General features: G+C 39.5%; 1 protein-coding gene across 1 annotated transcript; it reads right to left on the reverse strand.

The window, feature by feature from the left end:
* Positions 1–679: 679 nt before the first annotated feature.
* Positions 680–4853, reverse strand: LOC109789054 (uncharacterized). Its single transcript, XM_020347918.3, has 7 exons — positions 4767–4853; positions 4563–4670; positions 4221–4490; positions 3986–4117; positions 3452–3549; positions 1702–1912; positions 680–1060 (listed from the first exon to the last, which is right to left on the reverse strand). The coding sequence occupies exons 2-7, from the start codon at positions 4660–4662 to the stop codon at positions 975–977; spliced, it is 897 nt and encodes a 298-aa protein (XP_020203507.2). The 5' UTR covers positions 4663–4670; positions 4767–4853; the 3' UTR covers positions 680–974.
* Positions 4854–15472: the final 10619 nt, after the last annotated feature.

Raw genomic sequence — 15472 nt, forward strand, 5'->3', positions numbered from 1 at the left:
AAAACAAAGGAGTACTCCGAAAGTCTGAATGTAATCAAGTTAAACTTTAGGGAAAGTAAATATAATTTACCCAAACTAAAGATGCCCATATAACTTGCAGGTAACAATTTTTTAAAACCTTTTCCTATCCTTCACTCGCTTTTTTAAGGCCGTCCTTCATCCATTTTTAATATGAAATAAAGAAATTCATCATCCATTGTTATTAAGAAAGCAATCAAACCAATTTGGTTGGTATCCTTAGAGGAGAAAAAAAATAAAAATTTGATACCTGAAGAATGAAAGATAGAGGATAGAGGAGTAAATCTTTAACGTGATTGGCATTCAAATATTTTTTTATAAAAAAAAAAATGTAATGTAACACACTAATTAATCGCAAAAATAAAACTAAAATGAATTAGTTTTGAGTTTTCTTCTACCTTTTTACACTGACATCAAAACTTAAACACTCTTTTAACATTCCTTCACAATTCTATTACCAAAGTCTAACATAATAACAATGGATTCTTACTTTCCATCATAATCATATTTACCAAACAAAATTTAGGCCGACATTAGAAGCAAATTCAACGGGAGAAAAAAAAATAATGAAACATGAGATAATTAACTATTTGTTCAACGTTTCAACATTTCCTTCTTGAATTTTCATTTTTCAAGTAAAGAACTAAATAAACATAAGAGATATTGTAAAGTTTAAAACAACGTTGCCAAAAAGATCAAATGCAGTCAGTGATGGAAATAAGGGGTCGATCAGCATTGCCAACCCTGCAAAGTCATAACTCAATTCAAAATAACTACTAGCTACACTAAATGTACAACTATTTTTGACAAAATTGGAATGATACATTAACCTCTTTTTTTAAAAGAAAAATTGAGAGCTATAGGATAATTCAACTTCAAGACTACATAACCACCGCCAACTCCAACCCAAATCCACCAAAAAAAAACCGGTGAACCTTTAAAGCTAAAAACATTGTTTAATAAGGTCTAAATTTCCTGGCAGCTCTCATCTGCTGCAGACGTTTTTTATCCTCCTCAAATTTGCTCTGCAATGTCATGAGCTCTGCAACCACAACATAAATGTTTTATCTCAGTTTGACCGCTAACAATGAGATAAAAGACCTAATCAAGATCAATTTAGAAAGTTGCCAAGTTTTAACTCATGAGTTTAGAAACTAAATGAGGTATAAGGCATGATATTTTTAAATAAAATCATATAGTTCCTTATGCAGTTCCAGCGAACAGCAACATGATCACCAAGGATTAAGGTACATTCTTTCATGACATTCATTTTTGTATAAAATCTTAACTTTGTACACAACAGAAGTTAAGAAACAATATAGGGTTTAAAGCGTGAGACTTCTACATAAAATCATTAATTCAGGTGGTTCCAACACATAGCAACATGACAATTCACTTCATGAACCTCCAGAAACAGGATTTGCTAGTATTTTCATGCATAAATTTTTAGTTGTTGACAAAATGAGTTGTGAATCTAAAGCACAATAGAAGTTGGGGAAATTTAAAAAGAAAAATAACCTCGTACAAATATAAAAGAGGAGTGTATAAAATGAAAGCTCCCTAAAATGACATGTTTATGCTTTTCTTTCAATTTATAAAAACATTGTGGATCTATAGTTAATTATTGATATTTGTTTCAACACAAACAAAACAACTTTTAGAATTTCAAAAAAGAAATCATACCATTTCTCTGTGCTTCTCTTTTTTGAAAGCGGTAGAAATCTAGACCAACTTCTTTATGTTTCCTTTTGGTCATTTTATTCTCCACAGCAGCTTGAGCAACCGAGCCCACAGCAACCCCACTTTCAGAGTCAGTAGTTTTCTTTCTCCCCTTATGGTGTACAACAACCGTCCATCCCCCTTCTGCAGCAAGGGCTTCTTTTTCTTTTCTTTCCTGCATTGATCAAAAAACCATTATTCTAAGTAAAACCAAAATAAAGACAGGAAAAATGTGGGATCATTCATAAGTTAGAAAATAAAAGGTTAAACATAATTTGATATAATGGCACAATAGTGACAGACAACTTGATTCAGTCACATACTGCAATTGACAAATACAACAGAGCCTCCCCTGACTCGATGGATCAAATGACACCATTGTGTTTTATCACAAACCAAAACCTCAAAAACTCAATTTAGGTTTAAGTCCTATCATCCTATGTAATGGTTTTGCCTAAAGTTTTTCTTGGGGCTATCTTGCATCTGATCCACTCTCCTGATTGGGCTTCTATTGTCATATCCCACAGTCAAACCACCTTTGGCAATATTCTACCATTTTTTCCTCAATAGATGCTACCTTGCTTTCTCTCTAATGTATTCACTTTTGTTTCTATCTTGTCTTTTATGCCCACTTATTCACCACTGCTACAAATCCTCATGTTTGCAACACTAACTGGGCTTCTTTTTAGGCTCTTTATCACTCAACATATAATGCCATATGATAGTCAAAGGTCAAGTGATTGTGCACAAAAATTTTCATTAAGCTTGAGAAGCACTTTTGAATCACAAATAACAACAAAGACACTTTATCATTTCATTCACTCAACTTGAAGGTTATATTTCTTCATTATCTTGTTTAATAGATCCAAAGTACTAGAGACTAGTGGAATGGTATGATCCCCAATTTCCACAGATATTACTAGTGCTTGTCTTGCTGAAATTCCATTTTACATGCTTCATTTTGCTCATACTTGATCAGAAATAATGTGTTTACAAAGCTTTTCTCAACCACTCTGGTAACCATTAAATGATCTCCAGTAGCAATTCCACTAGCACATAAACTATATCACTTGTAAAAAGCATACATTGTGACACTAGCTTAATTTGCTCAGTTTGTAAGCATACCCAAAAACAAGGTAAAAGGATAAAGGCTCAGAGTAGACCCTTTGTATATACCTATAATTATAAGGAAATCCTCAATTAGCCCACCGTGTTCTAATATTAGTTGTAAACTCCATCATAAATCAGTTCGATTACTTGCTAATAAGCAATACAACCTCTTTTTTCTCCCCTAGGGCCTTCAGCTAGACTCTCCATCAATCAAAACCGCAGGTTGATCTATTTGCTTCTTTCACTAACCTATTCAATAGTACTCTTGAAAGGTAAATTATTTGCTTCTTTTACTAGTTATTTTTCAAAGCCATGAAATTGGTTGGTATAGGAAAATGCCATGACAATTATGCCCAAAGAAAACGGTTCACTCACACTTTCATTCAGCAACAAAACTGCATAAAGTACCGAATTTCGAAGTAATGTAACGTGAGCATCAAAAATTGATGCCATGAAAATTAAGCTGCAAGAAAAAGATTCACTGACACTTCCATTTAGCAAGAATTCTGCATAAAGTAGCTGAATTTTGAAGTAATGGCTTAATGAGACAACATGAGCATCCAATTATTCTGTTTTGATCTTATGCATGTTTGCCAACACATACCTCTTCCAATTTTGCCTCGTGAGCAGTTATAAAGTCATCAATTTGATGTTGCAATACCTCCAATCCTGGTCTACTTTGATGGTATTCTGTGATCCATTCTGCAATTTGAGAAGACCTGTCAGATACTACGCCAAGTATGATCTTTAATAGACAATAGGTTACAAATATGGACAAAAGTACAATGGTGCATCACAATCCATTCTATCAACAGATCAAAAGAATAAATTTTAAAAAACTGTGTAAATGTTTACAACTAGAAGTTAAGGGTAGTTGTTGGCAAATGGGAGAGACATCTACAGATGAAAATTAACAAAAATCCTCAAATATCAAATGGCAATTACTACTGCAAATTGAACCAAAAAAATATTTAAATAGACTCACAATACATTAACTATGCTACAAAATTTGACATTACAAAATACATGCCCACCATCCCATATGAATAAAGCAAATAAAAGTTTTAGATGTATAATGTTTGGAGTTTTAGAGCAAACAAAAATTAATGCACTCGACAGCTAAACAAACACTTCATACTTTTCATTCCCTTAGAGCAGTCATCATCTCCGGAGGATATAATACAAACTTCCTCCTGATTATACCCTTCTCCCGTTTCCTGTGAAATTTGAGCCTCCTTTTTTCTTTTTTTCTTATCTTTCTTTGACCTACCTACAAGATCAAGACAAATTTCATGAGCTGAATGAATGTAAAACTTGAGGCAATACATTTGAAAATGCAAATATAAAATAGAATAGGATATGCATCTCATTACAGGGTTTGATAACCGCTCCAGCATCAGAATCTCTGTGTCCATCCAAGTCTTGGATCACCTCAGTTTTAGAATGGCAATTGTCTAATACTCCATCAGATGCCATTGACAAAGTGCCCTCAACAATCGTTGAAAATAGTCCTTGTTCTTCCAAATCAACTTCTTGGCCCTTTTGTTTCCGTTTCCTAACTAGATTTTTGTGATTGTTCTTCCTCTTCTTGGTCATAGAAGCTTCATCCTTCTTTGCCTCTGTAACCTGCATTCCATCATCCACTGGAAAAAACAATTTAGCATCAGAAACAGCTGAACAAAGGGTGAGAACATGGAAACAAAAAAATAGTATACCTTCAACTTGAACGTCCTGCAAAGTAACCCTGTTCCTCTTTTTCTTCTTTTCCCCAGTATGAGTATTAGTGTCTCTTTTGCTCTTCTTCACTTTCATCATAGCGAAAACTGAACGGAAAAATTAACAATGAAGTGCATGAGATGCAGATTGTTGAGAAAGAATTGAAAAATTATGAATGATTATAGATATGTGAGGCATAGTACATTTTACAATATTTGTGCACCTCTTTCGGTTGAAGAAGGTTGGGTGGGGTGGTTTTGGGGTAGCTTGGGATGGTGTTAGGTCTAAGATTTGATGGGCTTGGTTTTTTAGAAGCCCAAAACAATAAATAAACAATTGAGAATTTAATTTCTATTGTTAATAAAAAAAAATTATAAATTAATATAGATATTAAATTATATTTTTTATAAGAAAAATATTCATAAAATGTGTTATTTCAATATGTGATTCTTTATAGTGCTATATATGTTTTCGGGCCTTTAATAATTCGTTCTATTTGATTTTAGTCCTTAAAAAAAATTGATTTTAATCATCTAAATTTATATAATATTTATTTTTAATTATTTTTTAAATAGTGTTAAATTTTTTTGTTAAAATTGATCATCTCAATACTCAAATTATCCATATTTTTATTGATATGGAATTTTTTAAAATTTAAAATATTAATTATTTTAGGATTAAATTAAAATCTAAATTTTCAATTAAAATGTTTTACTTTTCACCCTAGGACCCATGTATGGTGGTAGCTATGGAGAGAAACAACCTCATTTTGAATATGTGAGAATATTTTATGAGAATTTGGTAAAAGACATTTTATTTGAGTAAAAAATAAATTATTGAAATTATTTTATCTAAATAATTTTAAACATGATAATATATTTTTCAAACAACTAAAAGTAATTATTTTTTATTTATTTTAAACTAGAAGATGATCGAATTCAAATAGAATAACTTAGGACAAAAGTTTATATTTTGTCTTTTGTCTCAAGATAGTGTGTCATTCATAGAATTTTTTTTATCAATCCAACTAAAATACAATTAGTAATTGTACAACAATAAATACTTGTAATTAACTATATTAGTTGACTCTCAATTTTTCTTTTATTTATAATCAAGTCCTTAACAAGATTTCATTTAATATTTAAGTCATAAAATTTCTCAAAGATAAAAATATTTCTTATTTTGCTTATTAATATTATAAATTTAATATTTTAATCACAAGTATAGTTAATATGATAATTAAGTAATTCAATCATAACATTTTTTTAAGTCATTGTAATTCAAATGTTATTTATTTCGAGTTGGTACACTTTATCTATTCATTATTACGTGGTATTAGTTTTTTATGTTAGTTAATTCTATTAAATATAATGTCATTATGATATTATAATAACTCCTTATTTGTTTGTTTATGTTTATTTGATGTAAGAAAATTATAAGTGTATAATTATTGTCAAGTAATAAATTATCAAATTTATAAGAATTACATGTTTAATTTTGTAATTATTAATATTAATTAAATTGAACAAACAAAATTTAAAAATACTTAAAGGTTAAGTTGAAAAGTGATTCTAAGATCAATGGTAAGTAAAACAAGAATAACAATAAATTTCATATATAAGAGAAACTTTTAGAATTGAGAGTTCACTTAATGAGTTCCTATATGTTCAAATATTTTAGTCAAAAATTTAATTATTTTTCTTTAAGGTAAATTAACCTAAAATACCCTTCATGTAGGTTTATTTAATTGGATTGACTCCTACTCTCGTGGTAACTATTGTGAGACTCGTGACCTTCTTTCTCATTTTTCTTCCTCTCCACTCTAAGACTCTCACTCACTCTCTCTTACTCTTCTCCTTGTTGCTGACTTTAGGTGGTAGTGCGGAGTAATCGTGGACGTCTAGCTGAGTACTTGGAGCCTTCTCTTCTTCTCTCTCGGTTGTTCAAGCTCTTCATCAACTCTCTTCTCTATTTCTCCTTCCCGGAAGCTCGGAATCCTTGTCCGAGGTAAGGGAAGCTAGGTTTTTCGTCGTTTTTGGATGTAAAAGAGTTTTAGGAACTCATTAGCTGTTAAATGTTTGAGGATTTTGGCTGAGATTGATGAAAAATTTAAGTTTTTGGGGTTTTCGGGGTTTTGAGAAATTTTGGGGAAATCCTTGAATCATGGTTGCATGTGGGAAATGAAGTGTTTTTATTGAACTTTGGTGAAAACGGGAACTTTTAGCTGGATTGCATGCTGGTGTTCTGTTAAGTTTTGCAGGATTATGGACAGATTTCGAACTTAGGGATAGTTGCTGTTGAATTCACGCTGGGCGCTGTTCTTCGCGCCGGGCGCGTGACCACCAGGGGACTCCACTTAGGCAAGCCGTCGGGCGCAATGCTGTGTGCGCCGGGCGAGCTTGTAAATGGGAGTCTCTGGTTGGCCCATGCCGGGCGTGACTCGAGCTGCGCCGGGCGCGATATCAAGGGTAACATGTTTTGGGATACTTTGGTGCCGCGCTAGGCGCACGTTTGGACTCGCTGGGTGCGGAGGCTCCTTGGGAGTCTCTGCCAAGAGCACGCCGAGCGCAATGCGAATTGCGCCAGGCATGAGACCTTGGTAGGTCTTTGCCTTCCCCACGCTGGACGCGGGTTAGGCCACGCTGAGCGCACGAGACTCCTTGAGTCTCTGCCAGGCAGGCGCTGGGCGCAATTTGGAATTGCGCCAGGCACGTGAGAGACTTGGTGCTCTCGGGTTGAGTCTCGTCGGGCACGAGTACTCTTGCGCTGGGCGCGATGGCCCCTGGTGCTCTCGGGTTGAGCCGCGCTGGGCGCGACCTCGAGCACGCCGGGCGCGAAAGGGGATATTGAAATATATGTTGTTGGCTGTTGAATTGTGCTGAACTTGTTAATCAATGTTGTTATATGCTGAGCTAAGTTATATTTGATGAATATGTTGTGATGACTAGGTGATAAAGCTGAGATAATAATATTTAGTTGTATTAGAGGTGTATTGTTGAGCTGAAAGCGATGAATTAATATGTAAAATTTTATAGTATGGCGGAACCATAGTAGGTTGGGCTGAATTGTGATAAACAATAAGTGTGTTGAATTGTTGTGCTGTGTTATGTTGTGCTGTGCTGTGTTGTGCTGTGCTGAGTTGTGTGATGCTATAGCCGCTAAGTCGGTGCTGTTATTAGCCACATATGTGGTGCTGATATAACCGTTAAGACGGTGCTGTTGTTGCCGCTTTGCGGTGCCGTTATAGCCACTTGAGTGGTGCTGTTGTTGCTGCTAAGCAGTGCTGATATTTCTGCATTGCAGTGCTGATATTGTTGAGGGGTATAAGCTGTACGGGTGTGCTGATAACTGTAGCTATTGTTTATTATATTGCTATATATATATATATATTCATATGTTAGTTTTTAATTACACTAGCTTACCCTTTTGTTGTTTCCATGATGTTGGACTGCAATGATCATACTATGTATGGGTGCAGAACAGGGATAGGTGGGTGTCTAATGATGAGTCTTCAGCGGACCAGTGGAGCTGATCGCTTTTGTGACTATTTTGCTATGTAGCTACTTGGGATAGTAGCATTGATTGTACTTTGTGTTGTACACTTTAACTCTAGTTGGATTGGAACATTGTATATATTTATATTCTAGATTCTATAATTATATACTCGTTCTATTTTGTTTAGTGTTTCCGGTGTGCGGTAGTTGGAAGTGTAGTGACCAGCCGGGTCGTTACACTTTAGTGGTATCAGAGCGGGTCGAGTCTAGTGGACACTCTTTGGGGGTGGTCCCTTTAGGCTTTTTGATGTGTTAACTTTGTGCTGTGATGTCTGCTGTGCTGAAATTGCTGTGATGATTTGTTGTGCTATTGATTGTTGTGTGGTTTAGTTATTGTTTACTAAAAATGTTGTTACTTTTGTAGACGATGACTAGGACCAACGAGCAGATAGCCCGTGCCATAGAGATGATGGCTATGGCTATGCAACAGCAAAATGCCTATTTTGCTAGGATGGAGGCTGAGAGAGCTGCAGTTGGTGCAGCAAGACCTACAGGGTCACAGGAAAGCCGGGATCTTGCTGAGTTCCGGAAGTGTAATCCTCCACAGTTTGCAGGAGATGCGGATTTAGAGGTAGCTGACCGCTGGATCCGTGAGCTAGAGAAGATCTTTACTGTCCTGGGATGTCCTCTAGAGAGGAGGTTAGCATATGCTGTGTGTATGCTTGTTGGGGAGGCTGAACATTGGTGGAGAGGCACCTATCAGATGCTTGCTGCTAGAGGAGTTACAGTTGATTGGGAGTGCTTCCGGACGTTGTTTATAGAGAAGTACTTTCCGGAAAGCGTGAGGCATGCCAAGGAGGCAGAGTTTATGCGACTGCATCAGGGAGGGATGACAGTTTCTGAGTATGCGATGAAATTCGAGCACCTGGCTCGTTTTTATTCGCAAGGTATAGCTGAGACCTGGAAATGCAGGAAATTTGCTGATGGGTTGAGATATGAGTTGAAGAGGGTGGTGGTGCCTATGGCCATCACTGAGTTTCCGGCCTTAGTGGAGAAGGAAAAAGTGGTGGAGCGGTTAGAGGGTGGCAACCGGGTTGTGAGGACTGCTAGGGGGCCATCTAGGTCCAAGAAGGGTGAGAGTCAGAGGAAGCCGTATGACAGGCCCCAGCCATAGCAAGGGGGTTATGTTGCTCGACAATCTTCCAGTGCTGCTAGTGGAGGCAGACAGAGTGGAGGTGCCACTCTGAGATGTTTCAAGTGTGCTGGGCCCCACTTTGTCAGGGACTGTCCGCACACAGAGAGTCGTTGCTTCAGATGTCATCAGATGGGCCACAAGTCAGCCAATTGCCCTGCTAGAGGCAGACCAGAGAGGAGTACTCCGAGGGGTGATGTGCAGAGGACTGATACTCAGAGGAGTAGCGCACAGAGAGTTGATACTCAAAAGGGTGACAGACCCACTACTGCTGGTAGGGTATTTGCCTTGACAGGTGCTGAGGCTTCGACTTCTTCTGATCTTGTGAAGGGGAAGGGCAAAGCTGCTGGTAAGGATGTGATGATTCTCTTTGACTCTGGTGCTACGCATTCCTTTATATCTTATGCATGTGTTGCTATGTTGGGTGTGCCTGTGTGTGATTTGGGGTTGAGACTGCTTGTGTCGACGCTCGCTTCTGCTTCTATGATTGCTTCTGAATTGTGTGTGGGTTGCCCGGTTATGGTGAATGAGAAGAAGTACAAGGTGAACCTGATTTGTTTACCTTTGGTGGATATTGACATAATCTTGGGAATGGATTGGTTATCTGTCAATTGCATTCTAATTGATTGTGCCAATAGGCGGTTGATCTTTCCTCAGGAGGAGGATAAGCTGTTGATCTCAGCTGGCCAGGCTGAGTCATTGTTGAGAGATGGAGCAGAATGTTGTCTTCTGCTTGTTGCAATGAGTGTGGAGACCGAGAGGGTCTTAGCTGATATCGATGTGGTGAGGGAGTATACCGATGTGTTCCCTGATGAGGTGCCTGGGTTGCCTCTTGTTAGGGAGATGGAGTTCAGCATTGACTTGGTTCCAGGTGCGGGACCAGTGTTAGTGGCTCCCTATAGGATGGCTCTTGCTGAGCTGGTTGAGCTGAAGGGTCAGTTGGAGGACTTGTTGGAAAAGCAGTTGGTGCGACCAAGTGTTTCGCCGTGGAGTGCTCCGGTGTTACTAGTAAGAAAGAAGGATGGAGGTAGTCGACTGTGTGTTAATTACCGGCAGCTGAACAAGTTGACCATTAAGAACAAATATCCACTTCCCCGGATAGATGACTTAATGGATCAACTGAGGGGTGCGTCGGTGTTTTCTAAGATTGACTTGAGGTCAGGATATCACCAGATTAGGGTGAGAGAGAGTGACATACCGAAGACTGCTTTCAAGACTAGGTATGGTCACTATGAGTATGTTGTAATGCCGTTTGGTGTGACCAACGCCCCCGCAGTGTTCATGGACTACATGAACAGGATCTTCCGGCCGTTCTTGGATAAGTTTGCTGTAGTGTTTATTGATGATATTTTGATTTATTCAAGGACTCGAGAAGAGCACGAAGAGCACTTGAGGACAGTGTTGGAGATTTTGAAAGCGAAGCAGCTGTATACTAAGCTTTCAAAATGTGAGTTCTGGTTGGATGAGGTGAAGTTCTTGGGCCACGTAATTTCAGCTGAGGGGATTGCTGTTGATCCGGCTAAGGTGGAGTCGGTGTTGCAGTGGGAGCGCCCGAGGACTGTCACGGATATTCGGAGCTTTGTGGGATTAGCGGGTTACTATCGGAGGTTCATTGAAGGATTCTCTAAGATAGTAGCGCCTCTGACCCAGCTGACTAGGAAGGAGCAGCCATTCATTTGGACTGAAGACTGTGAGCAGAGTTTTGTTGAGCTGAAGAGGAGGTTAACAACTTCTCCTGGTCTGGTGTTGCCGGATTCTGGTGAGCCTTTTGATGTGTACTGTGATGCCTCTCATCAAGGTCTGGGGTGTGTGCTGATGCAAAACAGGAGAGTGGTGGCATATGCTTCAAGGCAACTGAAGATTCATGAGAGGAACTATCCCACCCATTGGAGTTAGCAGCTGTGGTGTTTGCCTTGAAGATCTGGAGGCATTACTTATATGGTGCCCGGTTCAGCGTCTTCAGTGATCACAAGAGTCTGAAGTACTTGTTTGATCAGAAGGAGCTGAACATGAGGCAGAGGCGGTGGATGAAGTTTCTGAAGGATTATGATTTTCAGTTGATGTATCATCCAGGCAAGGCCAATGTGGTGGCAGATGCGCTAAGTAGGAAATCCATCTACATGTCAAGTATGATGGTAAGAGAGCTGGAGCTGGTTGAGAAGTTCAGAGATTTGAATCTCTGTGTGGAGTTAGCTCAGGATCACATTAGTTGTGGGGCAGTTACCATAACTAATGAGTTCTTGAGGTAGGTTGGACTCAAGCAGTTGCAGGATGAGGAGTTGGTGAGACTTCTTGGTTTGCTGGGTACCGAGAAAGCTGCGGGTTTTGAGCTGGGAGAAGATGGATCTTGAGGTTTAGAGGTAGAATTTGCCTACCTCAGGATGCTGAGCTAAGGAGAGCTGTATTGGAAGAAGGCCACAAGAGTAGACTTAGCATACACCCGGGTATGACTAAGATGTACCAAGACCTCAGGAAGAACTTTTGGTGGTCTGGTATGAAGAGGGAGATCGCTGAGTATGTGGCGGCCTGTCTGACCTGTCAGAAGGCAAAGGTTGAGCATCAGAAGCCGAGTGGGTTGATGCAACAAATAGAGATCCTGGAATGGAAGTGCGATAGTATCACTATGGACTTTGTTGTTGGGTTGCCTAGGTCAGCTAGGAATAGTGATGGGTAATTGTTGATCGATTGACCAAGTGTGCACATTTCTTGCCTGTCAACATCAAGTGGCCCTTGGAGAAGCTGACTCAGTTGTATGTAAAGGAGATAGTACGGTTGCACGGGGTGCCTTCTAGTATTATCTCCGACTGAGATCCGAGGTTCACTTCCCGATTTTGGCAGAGTCTACATCAGGCCCTAGGCACGAGGCTGAAACTGAGTTCTGCTTATCATTCGCAGACGGATGGTCAGTCAAAGAGGACAATCCAGTCCTTGGAGGATTTGCTGAGGGCTTGTGTGTTGGACCACTTGGGTAGCTGGGAGGAGGTCCTACCGCTGGTGGAGTTTACTTATAACAACAGCTTTCATGCTAGCATTGGAATGGCGCCGTTTGAAGCCTTGTATGGCAGAAGATGTAGGACTCCTCTGTGCTGGTACCAGGAGGGTGAGTCAGTGGTTGTGGGACCGGAGTTGATCCTATAGACTACTAAGAAAGTGAAGATGATTCAGGAGAGGATGAAGACTGCTCAGAGTAGGCAGAAGTCATATGCAGATAAAAGGCTTAAGCCTTTGGAGTTTGCTGAGGGGGAGCATGTGTTTCTGAAGGTGACTCCGACTTCTGGTGTGGGCAGAGCGTTGAGGGCACGGAAGTTAACACCGAAGTTCATGGGTCCCTATCAGATTATACATCGGGTAGGTCCGGTTGCTTATCGGTTGGCTTTGCCACCGTCTCTTTCAAACCTACATGATGTATTTCATGTATCCCAGCTGAGGAAGTATGTGCATGACCCGAGTCATGTGGTGGAGCTGGATGATGTTCAGATAAAGCAAAACCTGACTTTTGAGAAGCTGCCAATAGCTGTGGTTGATTTTAAGCTGAAGGAGTTGAGGGGTAAGTCCATTGCTCTGGTGAAAGTCCTGTGGGATGCGGCTACCGGTGAGGCTACTTGGGAAGTGGAGCAGCAATGCAAGGAGCGGTATCCGTTTCTTTTCCCAAGTAAGTCGGTTTTCGGGGACGAAAACTCTTGTTGTTGGGGAAGTTGTGAGACCCGTGACCTTCTTTCTCATTTTTCTTCCTCTCCACTCTAAGACTCTCACTCACTCTCTCTTACTCTTCTCCTTGTTGCTGACTTTAGGTGGTAGTGCGGAGTAATCGTGGACGTCTAGCCGAGTACTTGGAGCCTTCTCTTCTTCTCTCTGGGTTGTTCAAGCTCTTCATCAACTCTCTTCTCTATTTCTCCTTCCCGGAAGCTCGGAATCCTTGACCGAGGTAAGGGAAGCTAGGTTTTTCGCCGTTTTTGGATGTAAAAGAGTTTTAGGAACTCATTAGTTGTTAAATGTTTGAGGATTTTGGCTGAGATTGATGAAAAATTTAAGTTTTTGGGGTTTCCGGGGTTTTGAGAAATTTTGGGGAAATCCTTGAATCATGGTTGCATGTGGGAAATGAAGTGTTTTTATTGACCTTTGGTGAAAATGGGAACTTTTAGCTGGATTGCATGCTGGTGTTCTGTTAAATTTTGCAGGATTATGGACAGATTTCGAACTTAGGGATAGTTGCTGTTGAATTCGCGCTGGGCGCTGTTCTTCGCGCCGGGCGCGTGACCACCAGGGGACTCCATTTAGGCAAGCCGTCGGGCGCAATGCTGTGTGCGCCGGGCGAGCTTGTAAATGGGAGTCTCTGGTTGGCCCACGCCGGGCGTGACTCGAGCTGCGCCGGGCGCGATATCAAGGGTAACATGTTTTGGGATACTTTGGTGCCGCGCTAGGCGCACGTTTGGACTCGCTGGGTGCGGAGGTTCCTTGGGAGTCTCTGCCAAAAGCACGCCGAGCGCAATGTGAATTGCGCCAGGCGCGAGACCTTGGTAGGTCTCTGCCTTCCCCACGCTGGGCGCGGGTTAGGCCACGCTGAGCGCACGAGACTCCTTGAGTCTCTGCCAGGCAGGTGCTGGGCGCAATTTGGAATTGCGCCAGGTGCGTGAGAGACTTGGTGCTCTCGGGTTGAGTCTCGTCGGGCGCGAGTACTCTTGCACTGGGCGTGATGACCCCTGGTGCTCTCGGGTTGAGCCGCGCTGGGCGCGACCTCGAGCACGCTGGGCACGAAAGGGGATATTGAAATATATGTTGTTGGCTGTTGAATTGTGCTGAACTTGTTAATCAATGTTGTTATATGCTGAGCTAAGTTATATTTGATGAATATGTTGTGATGACTAGGTGATAAAGCTGAGATAATAATATTTAGCTGTATTAGAGGTGTATTGTTGAGCTGAAAGCAATGAATTAATATGTAAAATTTTATAGTATGGCGGAACCATAGTAGGTTGGGCTGAATTGTGATAAACAATAAGTGTGTTGAATTGTTGTGCTGTGTTATGTTGTGCTGTGTTGTGTTGTGCTGTGCTGAGTTGTGTGATGCTATAGCCGCTAAGTCGGTGCTGTTATTAGCCACATATGTGGTGCTGATATAACCGTTAAGACGGTGCTGTTGTTGCCGCTTTGCGGTTCCGTTATAGCCACTCGAGTGGTGTTGTTGTTGTTGCTAAGCAGTGCTGATATTGCCGCATTGCGGTGCTGATATTGTTGAGGGGTATAAGCTGTACGGGTGTGCTGATAACTGTAGCTGTTGTTTATTATATTGCTATATATATATATATATATATATATATATATATATATATATATATATTCATATGTTGGTTTTTAATTACACTAGCTTACCCTTTTGTTGTTTCCATGATGTTGGACTGCAATGATCATACTATGTATGGGAGCAGAGCAGGGATAGGTGGGTGTCTAATGATGAGTCTTCGGCGGACCGGTGGAGCTGATCGCTTTTGTGACTATTTTGCTATGTAGCTACTTGGGATAGTAGCATTGATTGTACTTTGTGTTGTACACTCTAACTCTAGTTGGATTGGAACATTGTATATATTTATATTCTTGATTCTATAATTATATACTCGTTCTATTCTGTCTAGTGTTTCCGGTGTGCGGTAGTTGGAAGTGTAGTGACCAACCGGGTCGTTACAACTATGTTCAATTAAAACCTTTAAGATCTATGTTAATTTAGTTGTTCCTTAAAGGATTAAACATACTCTGTGGTTTAAAGTCGAACTTTATTTCTTTAGGCTTCAATATTTAGGTTTACTTTTCAATATTTTCCTAAATATCTAAAATTATGAAAAGTGAGTATTAATCATTTTGCATATATAAATTGTAAATAAATCAAATCAAGAAAAGAATAAGAATAAATAGCTGAATAATTCATAAAAACATAAAGCTTCGCAAGGACTAAACTCTGATTTAGAAAATCCTAAACTTTTATATTATTGTAGAAAAGAAATAAATCTATTTTTAAATAAAAAATTAATTAATCCTAGTAAATATTCTTAGAGTTGTGTTGCTTTCTCTGTTACAAATTTCTTTTGAAATAGAAAAGGGAGAAGCAAGAATGGTAATAAATTGTAAACCTTTAAATAAAGTATTAAAATAGATTAGGTATCTTTTATCTAGCAAAACATAATTAATTAATAAAAATATATCTAGCCACAATATTTTCTAAATTTGATAT

Source organism: Cajanus cajan, chromosome 7 (assembly GCF_000230855.2).
Source record: "Cajanus cajan strain Asha chromosome 7, NIPB_CcT2T_4, whole genome shotgun sequence".
In the NCBI taxonomy this organism is placed as follows: Eukaryota; Viridiplantae; Streptophyta; class Magnoliopsida; order Fabales; family Fabaceae; genus Cajanus; species Cajanus cajan.

What these genes read in the sequence shown, in the direction of transcription:
- LOC109789054 (XM_020347918.3), bottom strand. Translation starts at nt 4,662, where the DNA reads ATGATGAAAGTGAAGAAGAGCAAAAGAGACACTAATACTCATACTGGG. An exon ending in ACGAGGCAAAATTGGAAGAG is followed by an intron (nt 1,913 to 3,451) that starts GTATGTGTTGGC and finishes TGATCAATGCAG; the next exon opens with GAAAGAAAAGAAAAAGAAGC. An exon ending in AAGAGAAGCACAGAGAAATG is followed by an intron (nt 1,061 to 1,701) that starts GTATGATTTCTT and finishes TTGTGGTTGCAG; the next exon opens with AGCTCATGACATTGCAGAGC.